Source organism: Lasioglossum baleicum, chromosome 16, assembly GCF_051020765.1.
Source record: "Lasioglossum baleicum chromosome 16, iyLasBale1, whole genome shotgun sequence".
Classification (NCBI taxonomy): domain Eukaryota; kingdom Metazoa; phylum Arthropoda; class Insecta; order Hymenoptera; family Halictidae; genus Lasioglossum; species Lasioglossum baleicum.
This window is the reverse complement of record NC_134944.1, coordinates 9,101,457-9,126,614: the sequence shown is the minus strand read 5'-3', so window position 1 is coordinate 9,126,614 and position 25,158 is coordinate 9,101,457. Positions and strand designations below refer to the sequence as shown.

General features: G+C 45.9%; 1 protein-coding gene across 30 annotated transcripts in view; it reads left to right on the top strand.

The window, feature by feature from the left end:
• Camkii (Calcium/calmodulin-dependent protein kinase II) overlaps positions 1-25,158 on the top strand; it is a 194,330-nt gene that overhangs the window by 57,995 nt on the left and 111,177 nt on the right. For all 30 annotated transcript variants that reach the window (XM_076440404.1, XM_076440383.1, XM_076440402.1 and 27 more), the window contains exon 2: positions 12,429-12,523. In XM_076440404.1, coding sequence (XP_076296519.1) covers positions 12,429-12,523 — 95 coding nt within the window. The remainder of the gene's footprint in view (positions 1-12,428; positions 12,524-25,158) is intronic.

The window sequence follows — 25,158 nt, the reverse complement described above, 5'->3', positions numbered from 1 at the left end:
AGAACTTCCCATACGCTGTTCCCCCTTGCGTTCGGAACTTTCATCGGTCCATCACACGAGTAAATTTCATCGGAATTATATCATATTTGGTATCATTTTCATTAGAAAAATGCCACGTATATGTTGGTGAAAGTTCCATAAAAAAATAATGAGAAATGAAGAAGTTTTGTCATTGGATTAGTGTGATCTCACTGATATACCCGAGCCGTATGATGTCACACTTCTCGGCGACCGAGGCCTCTCGAGTTTCGTGGCATCTCAAGGGGGTGCTCCCCGCAGTAGTGGGGATAGATCTGGGACATTTACCGGGGCCAGACATTTGAGACATTTATGGATAAAAATACTGTACCCCCATAGTCGAGCAGGATGATGTCCAAGCGAACGATGATAGCGTAGTGCGAGGAGACCGGTTTCCACCCCCGCAGCAGGGGTTGCGAGCCGCGAGGAACGCAGAGAACCAAAGTATCGACCCGGCTAAAGCCATCCCCGCCCGGCCAAACCGGCCAACCCTCGGCCTGACACCCTCCCACCACGGCCTACTCGCCTTTCCCGTATTCTCCGTCTCCATCATCGTCCTCCCCCGCATTCCCTCGTCCTGCTTTCCCACCCTCGCCCCGCGACCTATCGCTCTATGGCCGATAGAACCGAAACCGAACTGAACGGAACTGAATCGCGGGGGGCAGCGAATCCTCCGCGTTTGTTTTCGGGAAGCCGAACCGAACCGAATCGGGATCCCGAGGGAAAACTAGGGTATCACGGCGACACGCGAGCCTTGATCATGGGACTTTCCGAGTCATTAGGCCAGACACCACACGGATCCGCGGAACTATGTCTTCGACGCGGCGAGATATTTCTCCTTCGATGATGCTTCGTGGACCCACTGCTAGTCGGTTCAGTCTGAGTGCATAGAAATTGTTGTTGTTGGAGGGATGAAGGGTTGTTGATGAAGTATTCTTGGGTTCATTGACCGCGTTTGAGAAATTCTTGCTGATGTTGGAAGATGAAGAAGGAGATGAAGTAGAACGGTGTTGTTGGGTCCATTGCTCCCATTTGAGATATTCTTGTGGTCGTTCGGATGATGAGGAAGGGGATGAAGTAGAATGGTGTCCTTGGGTCCATTGCTCCCATTTGAGACATTCTTGCTGTTGTTGAAAGACGAAGTAGAATAGTGTCCTTGGGTCCACTGCTCCCATTTGTGAAATTCTTGTGGTTGTTTGGATTATATAGAGGAAGGGGATGAAGTAGAATGCTGTCCTTGGGTCCATTGCTCCCATTTGAGAAATTCTTGCTGTTGTTGGGCAGCCGAAGAAGGAGATGAACTAGAATGGTGTCCTTGGGTCCATTGCTCCCATTTGAGACATCCTTGCTGTTGTTGAAAGACGAAGTAGAATGGTGTTCTTGGGTCCATTGCTCGCATTTGAGAAATTCTTGTGGTTGTTGGGCAGCCGAAGAAGGAGATGAACTAGAATGGTGTCCTTGGGTCCACTGCTCCCATTTGTGAAATTCTTGTGGTTGTTTGGATTATATAGAGGAAGGGGATGAAGTAGAATGCTGTCCTTGGGTCCATTTCTCCCATTTGAGAAATTCTAGCTGTTGTTTCGGCAGCCGAAGAAGGAGATGAAGTAGAATGGTGTTCTTGGGGGTTCATTGCTCGTATTCAAGAAATTCTTGCTGTTGTTGGATGATAAAGTAAAATGGTGTTCTTGGGTCCATTGCTCCCATTTAAGAAAATCTTGCTGTTCTTCGGATGATGAGGAAGGAGATGAAATAGAATGGCGTTCTTGGGTCCATTGCTCCCATTTGAGACATCCTTGCTGTTGTTGAAAGACGAAGTAGAATGGTGTCCTTGGGTCCATTGCTCCCATTTAAGAAAATCTTGCTGTTGTTCGGATGATGAGGAAGGAGATGAAATAGAATGGCGTTCTTGGGTCCATTGCTCCCATTTGAGAAATTATTGTGGTTGTTGGGCAGCCGAAGAAGGAGATGAAGTAGAATGGTGTTCTTGGGTCCATTGCTCTCATTTGTGAAAATCTTGCTGTTGTTGGGCAGCTGAAGAAAGAGAAGAGGTAGAATGATGTTCTTGGGGGTTCATTGCTCGTATTCAACAAATTCTTGCTGTTGTTGTGCAGCTGAAGAAGGACACGAAGTACAATGGTGTTCTTGGGTCCATTGCAGATGAAGAAGTAGATGAAATAAAGAGATAGATGAAGTAATGGTGAGTCCATTCATCCTGGTTGTTTAATCGCCCTGTACCGTTCTGCGGCCCGAGCGATCGCCAATAATCGTGACGCGTGTAGGACCATCGCTCGACAAATCGTACGACATGATCGTGTTTGGTACGGCTTCCCTGTGCAGAAGCGTGAACGGTGATTTCGCGAGAACGATCGTCGCCACGTAACTCGACAGTTGTTTCGTAAATTGTTCGCCATATTTCCGCCGCCACCGTTCTCCCGCCCACGCAACAGCAACTTCTCGTGTACGGTAACTTGCCGACGTCTTCGACAGCGTCGCGGGGATCTTGAACCATTATAACTTTCGGATTGACCTCTTGAACGTCCTCTTCCATCCTTCTCTCTCCCTCCTATCGGTGTGTTTCAATTTGTCGTCATTTCAAACTCAGACTTTGGGGGTGATGAATAATTTAGGTGTGCAAGGCTGCAAGGGTGTGCAGAATTTCGGGTCTACGGGGTTCAGAATTTGGGAATATGCGACTGCAACGAGGTGACTGATCTGGCAGTGTGACATGGTAAAGGGTGTGAAGAATTCGGGGATGTAGTACTGAAACGGTGTGAGGAATTTAGGGGCTATGGGACTGAAAGGGGTTCAAAGTTTGGGGTATAAAGACCGGAGAAAGTGAGACTTCGGGGAAGAAGGAAGGGCCTGTGTAATTTCCAGTTTGTTTTTGTCATTCCAATTCACGTTTGACTTCAAAATTGCGCTCATATAATATTAAAAAAAACTTGACATAAGTCCTTGTTGTTAACTATCGAAAAAATCGCCTTTGAAAATTCATCAGGTTCTCATAGGTTTACCCAAAGTAGAATAGGTAGTGCAGTGGCCAGACAGCCAATTAAATCCACAACCAATATTGCAACAACATCCGGCACCTCTGGAAATATTCTATGCGCCATTTTAAACTGTGGTGTAATAACCACAGCAGTTAAAAAAGCGACGTAAAAAATAAATTTAAAAAAAAAAAACATCGCAACCAAGGCCCAACAAGATGCCAACCATAAATGATTTCGAAGGGTCGGAGAATTCGGGGGCGAAAGAAGAACTCGGACGAATCGTGTGTTCGCCGATTAAAAGATCGACATTAACCGAATTTCCGGGCGAACCTAAACGAGAACGCGGTATCGTACGGCGTAACGGTCTGTCGGGGAGCACCGGAACCAGCCGGCCCTAGGGAAATCATGTTGCGAGCTGCCTAGGAGGGCCTCGGTTACCCGCGACCCGCCTTCTTATCCCTACCAGGCCGGGTAATTCCGAACAAAGACGCAACAACCTGCCCTGGCCCGATCGTTAGAACCGCCAGAGTCCGTGCGCCAGTTACCCTTTTTCAGAGTCGGCCGGGTCACGGTGCTAGAGGCCGTTCACGAGACATCCTGCGTCCGCTAAGCTATCCAACGATTAACACTGGAACGGGTGCAGCACATCGTTCCGTCAAAAATCGAACGAATCGATTGGTTTGTCGGGAAAGTCACGACGCATTTTCGCGAGAGACGGATAGGAAAAACACCGCGTGAGACTTTTCCGTCAACCCAATAGCCGGCACCGGTCCAGTGGAGGATGTGGGTCGTCGACACGGCGAACGGAATCGTTAATGCAGCGATGCGCGAGCCGCGTCTCGGCCCGTCAAAGCCCGCGTAGCAACGATTCATTCTTCCTCTCCCCCTTTTTATTTTTTACCCCCGCCCTCCTCTCTCCTTTCCGTCTGTGTGTCTCCCTCCCGCCCCTCTCCGCGCGACTGTGTATTTTTTTTTTGTTGTTGCGCCACGCGGCAGCTCTCCTTTTTGCATCGCGGCCGCGGATGAATGCGAAACGTCGGCAGAACTATTGCAGCCAGTCTCGGCTCGCCGCTCCATTGTTCTACATACTGCGCCGGCAGACAGTTGACACGGAATAGCGCGACACAACGATACACGCGACCGAGAGAGAGAGAGAGAGAGACTGTTCGCTGTCAACAGAAAAAGGCGAAACAGAAAAAGGAAGCTTTCAAGCGACGACGGGAAAAGAAGCCAGAGGGCCGAGGGGACGCCGAAAGCTTCGTCCCTAAGAACGGCCGGCTGGAAATGCCTCGGGGTCACCGTGCGAGGAGCCCCGTGATCGTAAACCCCTTCCGCAGACTCGTCTTGCCATCCCTGAGATTTAGAAAATCGATCAATCAAGATGTCGTTACTGGATAATCATTTTATCGCTTGTAGAATCACACTGGGACCTCGTAAACTCTGATCTCGGCGACGATCCCTTGCCTAAATTAGTTAGGGGACGGTGGCCGAGTTTAGGTTCGGTGCACAATTTATTATCCAGGAATGTAGGAATTAAATTGTGATGTGTGGCAGGCAGGACACCCTCTTGCCGTACAGCAGAACTGTGTCTAGGTCTTCCGAGTAGAATGAACCCGTCTGGAAGCTAGGGGACCAACTATGGTAGTCGTTCTAGCCTGTCCGTCTTCCTCGGAGCATCTTGAAGGTGTATCGGAGTGCAATCCCGTTAATTGGTCCCGATAATGGTCGCGGATAATTCTCGAGAGATCGCAGCGATTGGGGGGGTGGATCAGCGATTATTCGGGGGCCGTTGATTGGCGTCCCGTTTTCCACCCGTGGATTCCCCGGAACAATGGGTCCCCGATAAGGGTGGCTCGCTCGAGAACCGTGTCGTGCAACCTGATGGCGCGTACGCATGCACGCGCCACGACACGGCACGTTTCGCGATCGGTAGCTGCCACGCCACGCCGGGGAAGTAGGCCGAGTGGATAACTATGCAAAGTGCAGGAAACACGTTTTACGATGCGTCACGTGACACGCTGATCCGACCCTCTATAAACTCGCAGGTTAGGATTCTGCAGGACGTGCGCGCGCATCCCTCCGGCTAGATGTCTCGATAGAGACCCGAACCGTTAGCAGCCCAGTTTGTTTCGGCTCTCGAGGATTTCCGCGTGAATCGCCTAGGTCTGAGGTGACAGGCCGAAAACCCCTTTTTTTGTTAAGGGGGAGGCTAAAAGCGAGGGTGGACCCCCGTAAACACACACCCCCGAGACGTTCAATGGACCGCCCCTCTACTATTCAATTAGTGCCCGAGCCTATGAAGAACTAAGGGCCTCCACTTTTCGCGTTGCACTTAGTTCTTCGTCCCTGGAGGCCCACCACCACGCCTGTTCTTGTCTTTCAGCCCGAAAACCCCTGGATAATCGGTAGATAGAGAACCACAAGTTCATAACCCCCTGGGTACCATCAGGGAGTTGGTACACTCTGTACAGAGTTTGTACAGAGTCCCAAAAGGAATCCATCTTGTCTTTTCCGACAGTAGGCGTGGCTTAGGTGTCTCTGGTGGGCGTGGTTTCGTTGCCCTCGGAGGAGCTGGGACCTTGTTGCACAGGGCGATCTCCTGGAACGACTAACCTGGCTCCTGTACCCTCGATAACTATTTAAGAGTAGTTCTTCCCTCTTTCTGCTTGGGAGATCCAAGTAGGCGTGGTTTCGCGGCTCTGAACGGACCCAGGACGCTGCCCCACGGGGTAATTTTAGTAAACGGCCAGCCTAGATCCCGTATCTTCTAAACGTTCACCTTCGATCGTCGCCTCTCCATGTATTTCGCTCGGGAAGCCTCGGTAGGCGTGGCTTCGTCGCCCTCGAGGAGCCGGTACGACGTCCCTCGGGGCGCATCGTGCCCCCCCCGTCAGCCCCGCACGTTCCCCGAACGTTTCGCCGATCGGGGAGTGGTAATCTCGCGAAATAGCATCGGCGCGGATGATCCCACGAGGAAGTTCCTGCTCTGTCTACGCGTACGAGCGTCGTAAACTCTTGCTGGGTGTTCCGCTAGACCCGCGGTGGGTGGGGTGTGTTCGCGGGGTCCGGGGGAGCGGGTCCGCCGCGATGGAAGCAAACAAATTGAGATCTAACAGAGAACCGTCAACTTTGTAAATAAACGGGGTCTCTTACGAGGCTGGCTTGCCGGCTTCCGTCGTATATTCAGCCGGCTCCGCGAATTCAAGGATCTCCGGGTTCATAAAACAGAAATATACCGGCGTGGCGCGCTAGGCTAGGTAGCTAGCCGGCCAGCCAGCCAGCCAGCCAGTTCTCGCTCGCCATTCCAGTTCGCCCCGGCGAGCCGCGAGGGGAATCGATCAGCGATAAAACGGGTCGTACCGGGACACGTTTATAGCCGGAGAGAGAGAGAGAGAGAGAGCGAGAGAGAGAGAGAGAGTGAGCTGTGGTGCACTTACGGCACACGGTCGCAGGATCCGTGCATGGGAACGTGCACCGAAGCCGGCCCCGTGTATTTAAAGGTATCGACGTTGCGCGCTTGTCGCGGCTGCAAAAGACGCAAACGTCGTCGTCGCCCCTAGGCTGCCAGGAGAGAGAGACACACACGTTGCCTCGCCTCTGCTGTGCTCTGCTCTGCCGTGCTCTGCCGTGCTCTGCTCAACGCTGCTCAGCTCAGCTCTGCTCGCCTCTGCTCTTTGAAGAAGGCGGCGCATCCCGCGTCGCTCTCTTGCACGCCCTAGTTGCGCGTCGTCGAGCGAGTGGCTCGATTCAAGGCCGCCGCTGTCGCTCGACCACCGTTTCTGCGTCGGTGGGCTCCTCCGCAGCTTTCCAACCACCCCGCCAGCCCCTTCTCGTTCCACTTCTCTTTTTATATCTTCGTTATAGATCCCCTTGAATTGTCCGTGGTTGGCCTCGCCTCGACGAGCCGAGTCGCACCGCACCGCATCGCGTCGTATCGCATCGCATCCCCCTTAGAACCTCGGCAAAAATAGTCTAATTCATCCGGGACTCGATGCACCGCCTCTCTCTCTCTCTCTCTCTCTCTCTCTCTCTCTCTCTCTCTCTCTCTCTACCATGGATCCCCAGGATTCGGCTGAACCTTCAACCTCCCAGAGCTTATTCTCTGGATCACTTCTCTCGATTACTCCAGCGAACTTCGTATGGTGATCAGCGGGCGACAACTAACGAGGCTGTACCGCAGTCTCGGAACAAGCACGACATCGCCTCTCTGTAGTCTCGAGCACAATTGCACCTCTCATGATGTATTCATCTTTCCGTAATCATTCCATGAGGAATGATGGACGAGGATCGTGAAGCATTACCGTAGTCTCGGAACCTGATCGTCGTCAGCCTGTTTAACGCATTACCGATCGGTGATTATTGCGTAATTTTGAAAAATCTATGGTACATGGCTAAACACTTTTTAATGGAACCTTCAACAGCAACAGCAATTTTCATTGTGAGCTAACAAGTCACCCTTAATAACGTCATTTAATAGTTTCATTTAAGATTGCAATGTAAAAGAAAATGTCTATGCTTTCTTTTGGTACGGCACAGTTATTGAAAATCCCATTAATAGGCTACCGGTGGATAAAGCGTTAAGATAAAGTACAGATGTCTTTCGAGAGCGTGGTCTCTGGAAAGAGGGTGGCGAACAACTAACGAGGGAATAGCAGCTGATCCGAAATACTTATTCCGATTGTAAAAAAATCCATCCCGTTTAATGTGAAATCTATGGTTAGACTACTGGCAGCTTAGGATAGGTAGTCAAACGATTAGGGTGGTCCTGGGAACTCTTAAATCCCCATTGGAGGCAGTTCGTCTTGTTTAAACTGAAATATATCGGGTTTAGATCGTCTGGAGCCCGTGGAATGGTGATTGAACGATTAACGGGCGAGTACCGTAGTCTCGAAAGAAGCTCGCACAGTCCTCTCGAATCTGATCTGAACGTATGATCGTTCCGCTCCGAACTTCGCGATTCACCGAGGGAGGGTGATCGAACGATTAACGAGGGAGCGCCTCGGAAGAAGCACGTGACTGGGATCTACAGAAACGACGATCCCTGGTCAGTGATAGGATGTAGAGCAACCTGAAACGAAGCACGTGATCAGGGTGTACCCAATCTCCGGTAATGATTGGTCTCCATGGAGACTGATAAGCGGTCGCTTCGCCCCTTCTCCTCGCAGTCAGGGAAAGACAGTCGCGGGGGACAGGCATAGGAGAATGCAGGGGAATGCAGGGGCTGCAACGACGCCCGCAGGATGAAACATTAAAGCTGCGTTTGCGCCATTGCGATGCGGCCTGCCTTGAACTAGTTTAGGGAAGGATACAAGCGACGAGCCTCCGCAACACGCCGTCCGCGAGGCTTGACCTTTCGTCCTAACGTTTCCTCCAGCGTTTTCCACCTTTTTCCCCTTTTTTCCGACCCGGCATGATGGATGGTGTTCGCCCGGAGTTCGCGGTTCAAGAGCCACTCCGGGAATACAAATTTCAGCGAACTACCCGCTCCAGATACACAGACCAGACGCGCCGCATCGATTCGTCGAACGATGTTTCTTCTCGATCATCACGTGTCATCGAGACGCTCTCCGGAAGCGCAGGCTTTCAATTCAATCAACTTCCTGCGTCCGGACTCGAATAACGATTACAGCACACACAAAAGTAGCAGTCTCAGACATTTGTTTGTGGCTAGACTTTGAACCCAGTTGAATAGAAGCTTTCTTGTACGACTTGTTCGCATAATCTTCGTCCTCCACGGTCAGCCAGTCCCAAGATGTCCACTGGCGTGTCCTGTGACCCATTTGAACCTAAACTCGCGCCAGCCAATCTAGAACCCGACGATGCAATGCATGATCGACGTCCCGGTGACTAACTTTCGATGTTACAACTTCTGCTTGTTCATCTTGGCACGTGTCACTGAGAGAGAAGCTCGCCGGAAGCGCAGGCTTTTAATTGAATCAACTTCCTGCGTCTGGACTCGAATAACAATTAAAGCACACACGAAAGTAGTAGTCTCAGACATTTGTTTGTGGCTTGTCTTTGAACCCAGTTGAATAGAAGCTTTCTTAGGGTGCGTTCCGTTTCACGCTTCAAGCGCATACACTGTATAGTGTATGCATAGAGATTCTTATACTACACTATACAGTGTATGCGCATTATGCGTGAAACGGAACGCACCCTTGTACGACTTGTTCGCATAATCTTCGTCCTCCACGGTCAGCCAGTCCCAAGATGTCCACTGGCGTGTCCTGTGACCCATTTGAACCTAAACTCGCGCCAGCCAATCTAGAACCCGACGATGCAATGCATGATCGACGTCCCGGTGACTAACTTTCGATGTTACAACTTCTGCTTGTTCATCTTGGCACGTGTCACTGAGAGAGAAGCTCGCCGGAAGCGCAGGCTTTTAATTGAATCAACTTCCTGCGTCCGTACTCGAATAACAATTAAAGCACACACGAAAGTAGTAGTCTCAGACATTTGTTTGTGGCTAGGCTTTGAACCCAGTTGAATAGAAGCTTTCTTGTACGACTTGTTCGCATAATCTTCGTCCTCCACGGTCAGCCAGTCCCAAGATGTCCACTGGCGTGTCCTGTGACCCACTTGAACCTAAACTCCCGCCAGCCAATCCGGAACCCGACGATGCAATCGCATGATCGACGCCCCGTTGACGAACTTTCGATGTTACCACGGTTTGCCGACGTGCAGGTGGATATGCAACCGACTTGGCACGCTGGTAATCGAGAAAGTTTGCCCCTCGAATAGCCCTCGGGTCGCGGCACCGTTTAAGAGACCAAATATATAGTATCGCGAAGTTTCGAGGAAGCCTGTCCAAGCTGCAGCAGCCGCCGAGCCGCGCGCGCCGGCTCGATTAATCCGCTGGACGCCGTTTATCGTCCGTTTCGATGCTCCGACCCGAGAAAACAAACTTTCCAGTGTCCGCGTCCGAGAAGCGGACCATTCTTATCCCCGAGCGAGTCGATCCTGATCGAACAGCCTTGAGATAGTCATAGTTGCACAGCGGGGTTCAACGTCAATCAGCTTGTGTGTTTCGAATGTAGTCTTTTTGATATATTTTCGAATTTAGAAAAAATATTTGTTATGATGTTCGCTGAATTCGTCCCGGTGTCCCCTAAAAGATGGCTGTGAAAGAATTGTGGGTTAGGTTAGGGGGCGACCTTGATAACTCTGGGAGGAAAGGGTTGACAAAACATTTGGAATAATCACCTTAAAGCTTTCTTTCAAACATGTGATTTTAGCTAGGAAAAGGGCCTAGCAGACGAAGATTGGTCCAGCGGCCCCACCCACAATTTTTATTGATATTATGTGGAAAACAATGGTTTTAGGTTAGTTTTAGGTTGAAAGACAACCCCCTAAAATTTTAAGTCGCTAACCCTTCGTATAAGGATGATATAAGGGTAAATACCCTTAACTGTATCATTTTTTTTCTCGGTTGTTAATTAATATATTCGGATAAAAAAAATACGAAAATACTCGAACTTACCTCCTTCATATCATACATTTTTTTCACCATCGTGATCATTTAATTTTTTAGGGGTGGGAATTCAAGTAACCCTGCGAGTGACCACTTCCAAAAAATTCAAGAACGATGTTCTGTTGCTTATCTAACGTATAAAAAAGTTTCAAGATTGTCGGATTGGTGGAACATAGTTAAATATTGAAAAAGACAAATAAAATTACGTCATTATAATGGTATAATGTACAGTGCAGTGTTTCTTATTAGGATATTAAGTCCCTTCTTGATCAATTATTTCTTTTTAAACGCGACGCATAACATTACATAAGTAGTATATAGTTTTATATGCGGTTATATTATACATAGACAGGGTGTTTCAGACCACCCCTACCGCCCATTTATAATCTAGAAAATAGGTTATTTTTTCAAAAATTCGAAGTGTTTCTTTTATAAATCAGATGCGCTGTATCAAATGGTGATATTTTTAACTTCCGGTTTCGGCCGGAAATAGGTTTCGCATAAAATCCGAATACGTAATAAAAAATGTCATGTTCCATTTGAAAAATGTAATTTCCGGTCTCAATCTCCTGTTTCAGAATAATGTAAACTGATCACTACACCACGGATTTTTATGCAGAATAAGAATTTTCTTCGTCAATTGCAAGACATAGAAACTATATAAAAATTTCTTTCTGTCTTTAACCCTCATCCGTCCCTCGTGTCAATTTGACACAGTTTTCCCGAAATAAATAATACTGTTCTGTTATTTATAGGTAAAGTCTGAAACTTCGTGACTTTAATCTTTTTAATGCGAAGCTGATAACCGAAAAACCCAAGATTTAAATGTTAACTCATCAATTGAAATTACAAATCATCGAAAAAATAACGGTTTACCTTGTTATCTTATCGATTCTTTATCACTGTGTCAATTTGACACCGAGGGACAGATTCAGTTCGTGAAATGAGGAACGGATGAGGGTTAAAAATATTAATCAATTGAGAATAACATATGGATGTTCTTAAATTGTCTTAATGTTTTCACTGTTTTAAATTACGTCTACCCATCGTGGTCCACTTTGTATTATGTTCTTGCGACTTTTCCGACTTTTCGGGCCAAACACACCCCTGTCCTTTGTAGCAAAGTTGGCCAAAGTTTTATTTCCATAAAAATTTTGCCCAACTGTGCGAGGTCCTTTTATACAAATGTTTGCAGTTGTTTACAGTAGAACTGATAAAAACAAAAAGAAGCATAGCAAAAAAACAGTCTTAAAACAAAAAAAAAACAGTCTTAACCTAAAATTTACATAAAAAGGGACAAGCGCGAAACTAAACGTATATAGGTACGATATTAACAAATAATCTTGCGTAATTTTCCTTTGAGTACCTGTAACGTTCCATTAAAAAAATCAGTATTATTATGCAGTATGTTTGAGCTTGCAATAATGCGATTTAAAGGATTTATCACTCTATATGTGAATCTGGATTTCATTGTTTATTATTTTTTAACGTGTTGAAACTAGTGAGTCGCATATAGCTCAAATACGCCTAATTGCACACTAATATATTGGGAAATCGATCGACAGATAAATAATTACAGAAATTAGCAATCCCAACCACAACATCCATATATGTATTTCAGTGTCAACACGGAATCACACTGCATTTTGACCAATTCGCAGTTGTAAATTGTCGGTAACAGTTTCAAAGTTTGACATGCCTGCCCTACAGTGTGTGCACAAACGCATTTTTGACCTCTTCCTCAAAAAGAAAAAACAAATAGAAAGCTGTAGAATGTAATGTATAGAACCAACAACAAAAAAAAAAGATATTACTGATCGAAACCGTGCGCCGAGAGCATATATCAATTTTCATCAAATATTTACGATCGAGAAACAACAAAATAAAAAAATAGAAAGTGCCAACCAATAACGTTGTACTAATCACATGCTTTCTGATTGTTCCAGAGGTGCCTTCTCAGTGGTGCGACGATGTGTTCAAAAGAGCACCGGCCACGAGTTCGCGGCGAAAATCATAAACACGAAAAAGCTCACGGCCAGAGGTAAGCACTTTCGACATTTTCCTCCTAAAATAGTCGGGAATCGAGAACGCGGGTTAACGCGGGGCATTAGTATTCGAAATGTTCCGGCATCGTCGTTCGAAACGACTTTACGCGAGCTGGATGCAACTGCAGCATCCGCTGCATATTTCATTAACAGGCGCCGACGGGAACGAGCAAAGTCGTGTAACGCGGCCGTGTTATCATTTCTTTTTGACTGTGGAGTCGCGCTTAACGAGCGCCGGGATCGATCCTTCTTTCCCGACTCCTCGATTCGCGGGCTGCTTGAATCCTGCTTAATTGACTAATTAACCCTCGAATCTCTTCTCGGCGAATTCGCCGGTGTAACGCGATCGCCGGCTATATTCGAAAGAGAATTAATTATCTCCGAAGGAGCTCATTCCGTTCCCTGAATACTGATCAACTTACCGAGGACTCGAAACATCGATCATTTCTTGGACCTAAACAGTCGAAATACTGCGAGAACGATTTTTTCACTTCCCACGATGCTTTTCTATGTTTGTTTTTCGCTTTTTCCGATTTTTCCTCGGGTTGAAGTGACCCAACGGGAAATTACCTCGGAACGCCCTCTATTCTCGGTTTACTTGTCCGCCAGATGTCTCTTCGTCGACCTTAACCTCTTGCCCTACGATTTATTTCACGGTTTCAGTGATTGGAACTTTTTTGAAGATCGAAATTTCCGAAAAAAGGAGAAAATTTATATCTGTCTTGAGGCAGTGTTCAGTTTTCGCGATTGGAGACTCGGCGAAAGAATTTATTATCCTTAGACATCTTATAAAGAATTCATTTATTTATTATACAGGGTGTCCCGAATTTAAATGGCAAAACTTCAGGAGAAGACTAAGACAAAAGGTCTTTTAGAGATTTGCTAGTTTTTGCTTCGTTTTCGAGAAAATCGCGAACAACGAAACAAAACAAGTTTTCATTTTTGTACTTATTTATTTACATAAAAAAAAAAAGAAAGTACAAGTGTATACAACAACTCAAGAGAGCAACTGACACAGAGATATTGAATTTTTGCGATTTTCTCCAAAACGAAGCAAAGCGAGCAAATCTCTAAAAGATTTAGTTTTTCGATCCCATACACGCTTCTGAAGTTTTGCCATTTAAATTCGGGACACGCTGTATAAAAGAATTTATTCGAAAGAATGTGATTAGTGACGCTCGCCGCGTTCCCGGAATTCTGATCAATAGATCTTTATGGGAAATAAACATTTTCTACCTGGATTGCGATCAACTGGAGTAAAATAGACAATAGATTGAAAATAACACATCAGTATTTATAAATTCTTCCAATATCTTTCCTGTTTCAAATTACACCTGCTCATTTTCGTCAAAGATGCATAAAATCCGCGGTCTACTGATCAACTTACCGAGGACTGGAAACATCGATCATTTCTTGGGTCTCTCTCTCGATCAGCCGCCGTTCATCCTGCTCGTCTTTTAAACCGGCCCGAGAGAAGATCCAAGAGACTCTGATTTTCCGTGGTCGCGAGCACTTCCTAATTATTTCTGTCCTGAGGCATTGTTCAGTTTCCCGCGATTGGACGCGGAATCGGAGAAAGAGCCGGGCCTCCGCCGCACGCACACACCGACGACTTAGCGTCTAAAAACAACGAGCGACGCCGTTGTCAGCATGCCAACATTCCATCCCGACCAAACAGTTGCCAGTGCGCGCGGGGTAGGACCGTCGCGTCGCTCTCGGTGGTTCCTCGTTTATTATCGATACCTCGTATCGTAGATTTTACTTGGTTCCGCCGAAATTCGACGCAGCTCCGTCGTGGAGCATGAGTCTCATGACCGTCAACGATCGCGTCGACGACGATTCTCTAAAATCAACCCCAAGTCCACGTCCAAACGATTGTTATTCACGAGCCTGCGATAATTACCAGTTGTATCGATAACAACGTTGTTCTTCGGTTGAATTTTCTTTTCGACGCCTTGATCCGACATTTGCTTGTACGCCTTCGGACGCGGATGTGCCAGTGATCGATAAATTTAGTATCGGCCGCGGGTCCGTCACCCGAGCAGCTGTACCTCAAGTTTTATTATCGATATCAATCGATTCGTTGGCGTCGGTCCTAATGCCTCGCCGTGACTCATCCGAGTCTCTCGGATGCTGCAGGGATCGCCAATTCTATACAACCAGTCTGATTCAGCTGGAATATTAAGACGGATGAGCGTGGACGGGGTGGGGAGCAAGGATTGCCCTCTGGGGTACCGTCCTGGCTCCGTGCGGAGCACCAAAACCACGCCCGTTTAGAGTAACTTTGAACTCCTTGGAACTAGATCCTCGTAGGGTCTCTAGGTTGATTTTAAGAGGATGTTGCCCTAGCTCTTCCTGCAGCACCAAACCACGCCCATATAGAAAAATCTTCCTGGGATTGTGGCCCTCCAGATCGATTTTAAGTAGAGCTAGCTCCGCCTACAGTCTGAAACCCACGTCCATTTGGAGCATTTCACGGAAAAGCTATAATAGAATCCCTAGGTTGACTTTGAGAAGTTCTTACTCCACGAGGTAGTATCCTGGCTCCGTGCACAGCACCAAAACCACGCCCATTTAGAGTAACTTTGAACTCCTTGGAACTAGATCTTCGTGGGGTCTCTAGGTTGATTTTAAGAGGACGTTGCCCTAGCTCTTCCTGCAGCACCAAACCACGCCCATTTAGAAAAAGCTTCATAGGATCATGAATGTATAGAATCAGAATTTCATAGGCCCTCCAGATCGATTTTAACTAGAACTAGCTCCGCCTACAGCCTGAAACCCACGCCCATTTAGAGGACTCCACGGAAAAGCTGGAAGAATTTCCGCAACTTTGTTGTATAGAATTCCTAGGTTGACTTTGAAAAGTTCTCACCTCACGAAGTACTATTCTGACTCCGCCCAGAGCATCATAAATCATGCCCATAGCGCCAGAACCACGCCCACTCGATGCAATTTTCATGGGAGTCAAAATTTTCGGATCTATCTCAGAGTATATCCAGATCTATCTTGAAGATCGTCACTCAGTACAGTGTTCGAGCTCTGTTGGCAGTCGAGAGCGTCGAAGCCACGCCCACACGGGACTAGCCACACCTACGGCTCGCGGAAGATCGAATTTCTTCGTCGAATGACAGGAGAGAGGTCAGAAGAAGGTTTCACGGTTTGCCCAGCATCAGTGGAAATTGCCAGCATCCCGAACACATGGCAACGATCAACTCCAACGGGTTATCCTGCCCACGCGAGAAACAGGATCATCGTGGATCCGGTGAAATGTCAAAGAATGCATTTCGCGGCGAGGGAAACTTTGACCTATGGAGTCGGCGGGTCGGTCAGGGAAACCTGATTGTTAGTCGTGCGAATGACAGGGGGATGGTGGTCGGTAATAATTCACCGGCCGTCAATCCAGTTGTGTCGTGCGCAACAGTGCGCGATCGTTCGATTCGATTAACCGTCCGTCTACCGACCGAAAGAATAATCGAGCGAACGAGCAGCAATTTTACAGGGTCGAGAAAATGAGCCGTGATGCCGCCTAAATTCGGAGTGTGTCGCAGGAAATTGGTCGAAGACGCCGACAAACGGAGGGTGAAGGATCGATGGGCCACTCCCCCTCGGCTCGTTTGATTTCTGCCGCGAATCAGAATTTCAAATGGCCGACGGAGCCCCGGGCAGAGTGCTTGATTAATTATTCCGGGCCGGAAGTCGCCGAGACCGTTGCACCTTTCTTGCGGACTTCCGGTTCGTCTAACCGTGTCCTCGTCTGCTCTGCCAATCGGCGAAAATTGTTGCAACAATCGCTGGTACTTCGAAAGAGAAAGATAGGAGTGCAACAGCGTCAAGGATTGATTCGTACACGCGGCACCCGATCGCGAATGGGAAACTGATCTCCCCCAAGGAAACCGAGAGAGCCACCCGTTGTTGATCGTTCCGATTAGAAGAGAAAACGGCGCGGATACACTCTCGCTCGGATCGAGCCGCCACGCCGGCAAGAAGAGAAACGATCGCCACCCTTTCTTTTTCTCCCGCCCTGCCTCCCAGTGGATTCTTGCCCCCGCATTCTGCGCGCGACCCTCGAAAATTCCTCTCGACGCTCGAATTCCCCGGCTCTCGATCCCGATCGAACACGACAGTCGAGGTAAGCAGCTTTCCGCCCCGATGTTTCAGCCTGTTGACGCTGGAAACCGTCTGGCGAACGATACCTCTGCTTTTCTACCCCTATCGATGACTATACACACACCTGGCCAGCCTACATCCGCTCCCTGCTCGACGATCGACTCGGATTTCGGATGACTCTCCTCGAAATATTTACGCCGTTGGGAAACCAATGCATTTTACTCCGGGAGCACTTTGAAATGCCCTCTGGGGCAATGGCTTTCAATGAATAACGTCGAACGAGGAAGGCCGATTGTCTTCATTTCATTCAAACCCGAACTCCAAATTACTCCTTGGTAATTTGTCCTGAGGGCAGACAACCTCTCAGACAGGTTGAGTAGGCTGTCTATTCTGTACTGCCTTTTGCAGAGTGGGCGTGGCTTCGATTTCGGAAAATGGAACTTTAAATTGCCCCTTGAAGCGACGCTTTGGGGCACCTAACGTTACAGAGCAGATAGTCTGCTTATTCTGTACACCTTTTCATAAAGTAGGCGTGGCTTCCTGCTCTATAATCAGAACCCTACATGGCCCCTTGAAGCAACGCCTCGCGCCTTACATTGTTACAGAAACGGATAGAATGGATTTCCGACTGTGCACTCTTTTGCAGAGTAGGCGTGGCTTCTTAGTCTATAATCGGAACTGTAAATGGCTCCTCGAAGCAACACAAACAATGTTACATGGACTTTGTTCAATGAACTTCTCACTATGCACTCTTTTCTTAAAGTAGGCGTGGCTTCGATCTCTCAAAATCTGAACTTCAAATGGCCCTCGAAACAACGCCTCGCGCCATACATTGTTACAGAAACGACTTCTCACTCCTGGACTTCTCACTTTGCACTCTTTTCCTAGAGTAGGCGTGACTTCGATCTCTCAATATATGAAGCAATACCTTGCGGCAAACGTTGTTACAGAAACGGATGGAATGGACTTCCCACTATGCACTCTTTTCTTGAAGTAGGCGTGGCTTCGATCTCTCAAAATTTGACATCCAAATGGCCCTCGAAGCAACGCCTCGCGCCATACATTGTTACAGAAACGGATAGAATGGACTTCTCACTTTGCACTCTTTTCCTAGAGTAGGCGTGGCTTCGATCTCTCAATATAGGAAATCCAAATGGCTCTTTGAAGCAATGCCTTTCGGGAAACATTGTTACAGAAGCGGATAAAATGGACTTCCCACTATGCACTCTTCTTGAAGTAGGCGTGGCTTCGAACTCTCAAAATTTGACAATGAAATGGCCCTCGAAGCAACGCCTCGCGGCTTACATTGTTACAGAAACGGATAGAATGAACTTCGCGCTCTGCACTCTTTTCCTGAAGTAGGCGTGGCTTCGATCTCTCAATATATGAAATCCAAATGGCTATTTGAAGCAATGCCTTTCGGGAAACGTTGTTACAGAAACGGATAAAATGAACATCCCACTGTGCACTCTTTTCACAGAGTAGGCGTGGCTTCGATCCCTAAACCTCGAGATCCAAATGGCCCCTAGGATTAACACAGCCCGGGACCGCGTTAAGCCGGGAATGGTGTCGCCCCGTTGCGTATCGGGACGTTCCACCTGCGCGTCCCGATTCGGCTGATTCAAGGTGAGCCGGATGCCCCGACCGGCTCTTCCCTGCGCTCTATTCGTTGCAGAAGCGTGCATTCGAACGGCGGCCAGGTTGGTAGGTCAAGAGGTTACTGGAGCAAGGTCGCAGCCGGTGGAAGAGGGTGCAGCCGTGGCATCCCACGCCCCGCGAAACGCAGAGAGACAGAGATAGACAGATAGACAAGGCTCATCTTCCCTGCCTACTGCAACTTTTTTTTTCTTCCTCTCCAACCGTTGCTTTTTGCTTCTGCAGAGAAACTGGAGCCAAAGATAGAAGCAGTCCCATCCCCGCCCCGCGTCCCGGATTAATTCCCTTAACGGAGAAACAATCCTTTCGACGTCGCTGAATCTTTCAGCGCGCAGCAACCCCGAGCCCTGCTGACCGAATTGCTTCCCCTAGCGGAACTTTATGGTCACCTTAATTATTTCGCTTCGACCCAATGAAACTTCTTTAACGAGCTGAAGCCGCGCGTCCGACGACGAAGAAGTCCAGTTTGCTCGCGAAACTCGAATTCCAGGATGTTCCGCGTCGGTCGGTTGGCTGGCACGTTGTTTAGAACCTTCGGCGATGGTCGCATCCAGGACACTCATTAGATCAGAATGGCGAATACCCTATCTTTGTGGTTGCTATTCGAGTTACGGAATAGTTCGCCGTGTTGTAAATTCGATGGCGAATGAATAACCTTCGCTCGGACCTCAGGCTTTCCTATGGGGCTAGAAAGTCCTATTTGCCTGTCGATTATTCGGGACTATTAACGGTGTAGTAAATTAGGTAGTTGTTTAACAAGCAACTAGCAATTTCACCGTGTTGTAAATTCAATGGCGAATAAGTGTCCCTAACTCAGACCTCTATTTGTGTGTCGATTACTCGGGACAATTAACGGTGTAGTAAATTAGATGGTTGTTCAAGAAGCAGCTGGAGACTTCACCGTGTTGTAAATTCGATGGCGAATAAATAACCTTCGCTCGGACCTCAGGCTTTCCTATGGGGCTAGAAAGCCCTATTTGCCTGTCGATTATTCGGGACTATTAACGGTGTAGTAAATTAGGTAGTTGTTTAACAAGCAGCTAGCAATTTCACCGTGTTGTAAATTCAACGGCGAATAAGTGTCCCTAACTCAGATCTCTATTTGTGTGTCGATTACTCGGGACAATTAACGGTGTAGTAAATTAGATGGTTGTTCAAGAAGCAGCTGGAGACTTCACCGTGTTGTAAATTCGATGGCGAATAAATAACCTTCACTCACAAGGGAAGGACCCCAAGTATCCGACTTCGATTTTAATAATTGTTTGTGAGCTGATGGTATATAGATCTCTAATTATGTATGCAAAATATTAGGTGTAGTTACTCAATAGTTTTAAAGATATAAACAATTAAAGTTTGTTGATATGGTAGTTTTCGAAGTTCCATTAGCCGTGTAAGCAGGTTGAAACTTTAATCGTTTATATCTTTAAAACTATTGAGTAACTACACCTAATATTTTGCATACATAATTAGGGATCCATATACCACATCGTCTCACAAAAAATTATCAAAATCACAATTATTAAAGTAGTGGTTCAAGAAGCAGCTAGAAATTTCACTGTGTTGCAAAACTCGATGGCGAATAAGTATCCCTAACTCAGACCTCAGGCTTTGCTGTGGAGCTTTCCTAGATATCCCTATTTGTGTGTCGATTATTCGGGATAATTAGCGTTGTTATAAATTAGGTAGTGGTTCAAGAATCAGCTAGAGACTTCGCCAGAGCGTCCAGCATATTGGAACGGGTGTGAAAGCAGCACGTTTCGAAAAATAGGCACGTTGTACATTTGCGAAGAACGTCTACGGGGTTGTAACCGAGAGCTCGTCTGGCAGGTGGATCGATGATCACCGATCGCAGGTGGAAGTCTCCGTTCTCGTCCTTGACGGTCTCCCGTGGCCGGATAAAAATACGATCTTCCTTGTTCGCACGCGTGTGCATCATTGCCGGACGTCGTCGGCTTTGTGTGCCGAGGGATCGGTCCTTTTGCGTTTACAAGGCCGGTTACTTTGCGTCCGACGGAGCACGAATGTCACGAAAGTCGGCGAATATTCTTCTTCGATCTCTCTCTCTCTCACATTCTCTCTCTCTCTCTTGGCTGTTCTTCATCCCCGGGCGGCGTTACACGGGGGATGTAAACGCGATGGAGAGGGTTGAGAACGATGGGACAACACGAAGGCCGTTCGATCTGCAGCCCTTGATCTCTCGGGCGTGATAAGAATGTCGCGGACTCTCGTGCACCCTGCGTTTTCCGATGCTATCGGCCGGAGGGGACGATCCTCTTCTTCTCCTCTCCTCCCCTCTGTCTCTCTCTCTCTCTCTCTCTCTCCCTCTCTCTTGACTCGAGTCCACGTGGCGAGAAAATCCGAGTCGAGTGGGTGTACAGTGGCCTGCAAGAGTTTCGATAGACCTTTCCCTTTCCAGATATGCGTCGCTCGAACAGCTGTTCTTCCAAACGAGTGTCCCATCGAGATTTTCACGATTGCCGAATTTTGTGAACACAATTGAAGACTGGAATTAAAAACGACTGCCATTTTTTGGAAAATTTCTTTCTACCAAAAAGGATTTAAGTTCCTACGCCTATGAAACAAGGCTGAACGTTCCCTGACGATTGGTTAGTTTGTTGTTCCTTTTTCAAGAAAAGTGGACTTTCATTCTTGCCATTTTTCTGATGTTCTAATATTTCTTTCCTCGCTATTTCTTTTTTTTTTTAAAAGTCATATACAGGGTGTCTTTATGCAAAATAAAAATTGTCTGTATCAATTGCAAGAGGACGGAGCTAAATGTAAGAGTATTTCTTTTTCTAATTATTCTAAGGAGTTGAAAGTAATACAGGATGTCCCAGCTGAAGGAGACCACCTAAATATCTCTTTTATTTTTAATAGCACAAAAAGAATATTTTTGGCATAATTTAGGAATATCATAGAAGAACAATTCCTTTCGTCCGGTTATTTTTTCATCGTTTTTTCAAGGACATCGTTATTTTTTTTATCGGGAAACTTGTTTTTTTATTCCATCTTATAGCGGCTAAAAAATACATTTGAATATGTCATTAACAAGACCGAATAAAAAAAAGAATAAGTATTCCCGAGAAAAAATAACCGAACAAATAAAAATTGTTCTTCTATGATATTCCTCCTTCGATACGATTTAAATTATGCCATAAATATTCTTTTTGTGCCATTATTTAGATGGCCTCCACCCTGTATATTGCTTCTCTGTGTCTGTGTTTGTAAGTAAATCTTTCATTTTGGCACTTGCAGCTTCCTTTCATTTGAATCATTAATTTACAGATTTTTTACTTGCACTACTGGAAATGCCTAAAAAATGGTGACGAAACTTAAGTACTGTATATTACTTTCAACATGGTAAAATGATTAAAGATAGGAAAACGTTCGCAAGCGACTCCCATATATTATAACAAGACGATGCAATTTTTAATTTTTGTATGCAAGAAAGTGGAAACAAATGAAGTATTTTATTTCCAGTGGTAGTAACGTTTCTACCTTAAAATAAATAAAAATTGTATTAAATTCCGTGGAATTTTATATCCTAGCATGTTTTGAAAATCTTCGGAAGCCATAAATGATAAAGATCCGTAGTCTGGTTACAACAAACGCAAATAATTTTTATTTCGCATAAGGATGCACAGTCTACTGTTAAATCGTATTTTAATTTTGTTTCCAGCGAAAGTAGCCTTTACAGGTCTGAAATAAAGAAAAATCTTGTGAAATTCCGTGGAATTTTAAAACCTTGAGAAGCCATAAATGCATGAAGATCTAGTTACAACAAATGCAGACAATTTTTATTCTGCAGTCTGCTAATATTGGGTTGAAACGGAAGTTCGTAGCGTTTATGAATTAATATTGAAAGCTGAAATTCAGATTTTTATTCATAGATTTATTCAATAACATATTTTTCATTCGGTTCTATTACTTTTTGTTTTTTTTTCATTACTTAATTTTATCTTCGATTTTTAACACTAAACTTACCATTGCCGGGGTCAAATAACCGGTTTTATATTTTTCATTTCATCATTATTCAAATTATGAAGTTACATATACGGAAACTGATTCGATAAATGTTTTTTCATCCAAGCAAATATTGTAAAAGAAATTGCACAACATCTAAATAAATAGAGCCTTGTCATTTTTATAAGCTAAAACACACACACACATTTGAATCGCTTCTATTTATGTAATTTATTTGTGTAAATGGACCTCGGTCCGTTCATAATATTGTAAATAAATAAATAATAATAATTTTAGAGTTCGGGGGGTAGGTTTAGTGTTCATTTGAAAACGCTGCGAACTTTCCAACCCACTAAATCACGCAGGATAAGGAAATGAATTCTTCTAATTCATAGGTTCAAAAATCGGATCCGGTTACTTCGATCACGTGTTTCGAATGTCAAGGGACCAGGAAGGGTTTGACGGAGCGGTTTTAATAAATTGCCGAGCGCGGAACGGAGAGCGTAGAATTTTCCGAGTCGCAGACCGTCGTCGCGTATATAATAATTAAATCTCGTTGTATCTCGACGATCTTGGCCCCGCCCGTCCGCCGCATTAAACAACCAGAATTAACGAGCACCTACGACGAGACGAGGGTCCGCGAAGAACACTGGAACCCGACGAGGAGAAGCAAATTGGAGGACGGGGCCACTCGAAAAGGAAAAGAAAAAAGAAAGACGGCCGGGAAAGAGGGAGAGGAAACTGGGTTACCCGACGAGACGAGACGAGACGGTCGATTCGAATCGCAACCGAGCGAAATTATCGGTGAAAAATCGCTCGGGAACACGTAGGATCTCGCGCCGAGAGAACTTTGTTCCGTAATTTTTGCTTATTGGATACTCGTTCCGACTGAATTCTAATCGATCATCCCCCTTAGCGTCTCGTTATCATGCTCCTTGCTCCTTCAGATCCTGCTGGTATCTTAAAAAACGTCGGAGAACCTTGAAAGAGGATTCAAGCAACTCCTGAGATAATTTGAAGTAACTTTTTCCTTTACAAAAATGCTCTCCGAGCCTTCGTTAAGAAGTTATCAACGAAAAACACAGACCAATTCAGCGATTTATCACGTGACGTATCACGTGACGAAAAGTGGTGAATGTTTTTCGCTGATAACTCGTGAACGAAGCAGCGTAGAACATTTTCGCAAAGGAAAAAGATGCTTCAAATCACCTGAGGAATCACCCGATTCAAAGGTCTTTCTACATTTGCCGATGCAATTAACTTCCACCGTATTCGATATTCGTTTTTTAACAAACCTTGCAGTTACATTCGATCGATTAGACTGCAAGTGGGTTCTCGTTAGTCGCAGTTATGCACATTCGCGATCAGTTATAACTAGAACGCGGATTCGATGCGGCTGCGACAAGATTGGGTACGTGGAATTTTAAACAGCCAGGAGATTCAGACGAGATGCATTGTTTGCGATACATTCGAATTGGAGAAGGAAGAACAACAAATGACGTCGGAGCGAAAATAGCACAGAGGGATGGCTGCAGTTTCTCGCGACACGCGCGCAACAAGTTTCGATTCTACGGAAGAATCGGGAAGGATCGCGATGAAGATTGTCGGTACGAGATTGGTCGACGGGGGAGCCATTTTCCACGGGATAAATGATCGTTAGGGGGGCGGTCCCCGCCGGGACCGGGGACAGATTATCGATCCCTGCGATTCTCGAAGGAGTATCGGCGTGTTCCGTGGCTTGTGTACAGAAAGGAAACAGGAAATCGTCCTCGAAATGACTCGGCCATCGGCGAATCCAATTTTATCGCGGTCCTTGGTGGATTACCCACGGGGAAACTGGTCGGGGTAGCTCGTTGGGAAATTCGATTTCGCGGTAATGATTATACCCGGCATTGGCTGTCGTTGCTGCCGCGGAACTTTCGCGATAAAGCTCGCGCGCGCGAGGATCCACCGAGCCCCGCAACGATCCATAGAGATTGAACGATACCGGATCGATTGCGATCGCTACGGATTTCCGATTCAGCCGACCAGCTAACTTTTTCCACCGTTCCACGGTGTCGCGTTTGGCCCAGCAAAATCGGGGAAAAACTATTTTATTTAACGGCTCGAGGTCGTAATTTGACTGCGGATCTTTATGCATTTATGAAGGAATTGGTTCGATGAAATAGAAAACAGTAAGAGATTGGAAAAATTCAAGAATATTGTAATGCTGTTTTTAACGTAACACAGACGTTAAGGGATGAAATCAATTTTTATTTTATCCCTGCTTCCCCCACGATCAATGCAGAATATTTTTATTTTGCATACAAATCCACAGGATATATAGATAGTAGGTCGTTAAATTTGCTTTAAAAAATGCATTTTAATACGTGAAATATCAAAATGATCTTTATTTTCTGTCGAGAAACATATTTTTTCGAAATTTTATATGTAGATGTTTGTAGGTGCTTAAATACCGTTCAACTTTTGTTGGAAACATTTTTCATTATCGGAAGCCCTTGACAAATCGCGATAACGGAGTTCTATCAACGAAAAGCGGGGAAAAGTTATTTCAAATAACATAATTTATTATTTTAATTCCAGATATGTGGATCACGAAACTTTTTAATAAATATTAGATATTCATTTACATCAGGGTACAGAAAAGTTGTAATTTTCTCTGTTTTAGCATTGAAGTTAGATAAATTCTGGACATTTTGCAAAAAGAGAATTGTCTGGGACGCATTGGGAACATAACTAAAATCTTAGGAATGTATACAAATTCTATTATTTTTTCAAGGAAACAAAACAGTTCACTGCAACTATAAATCTATTTTCTAAGTGCTATAATTTGGTTCATAAATTTTGTCACGTACTTACAAAAATATATTAGATGATTGCATAAGTTCGTGTCCGATTTGAAAAT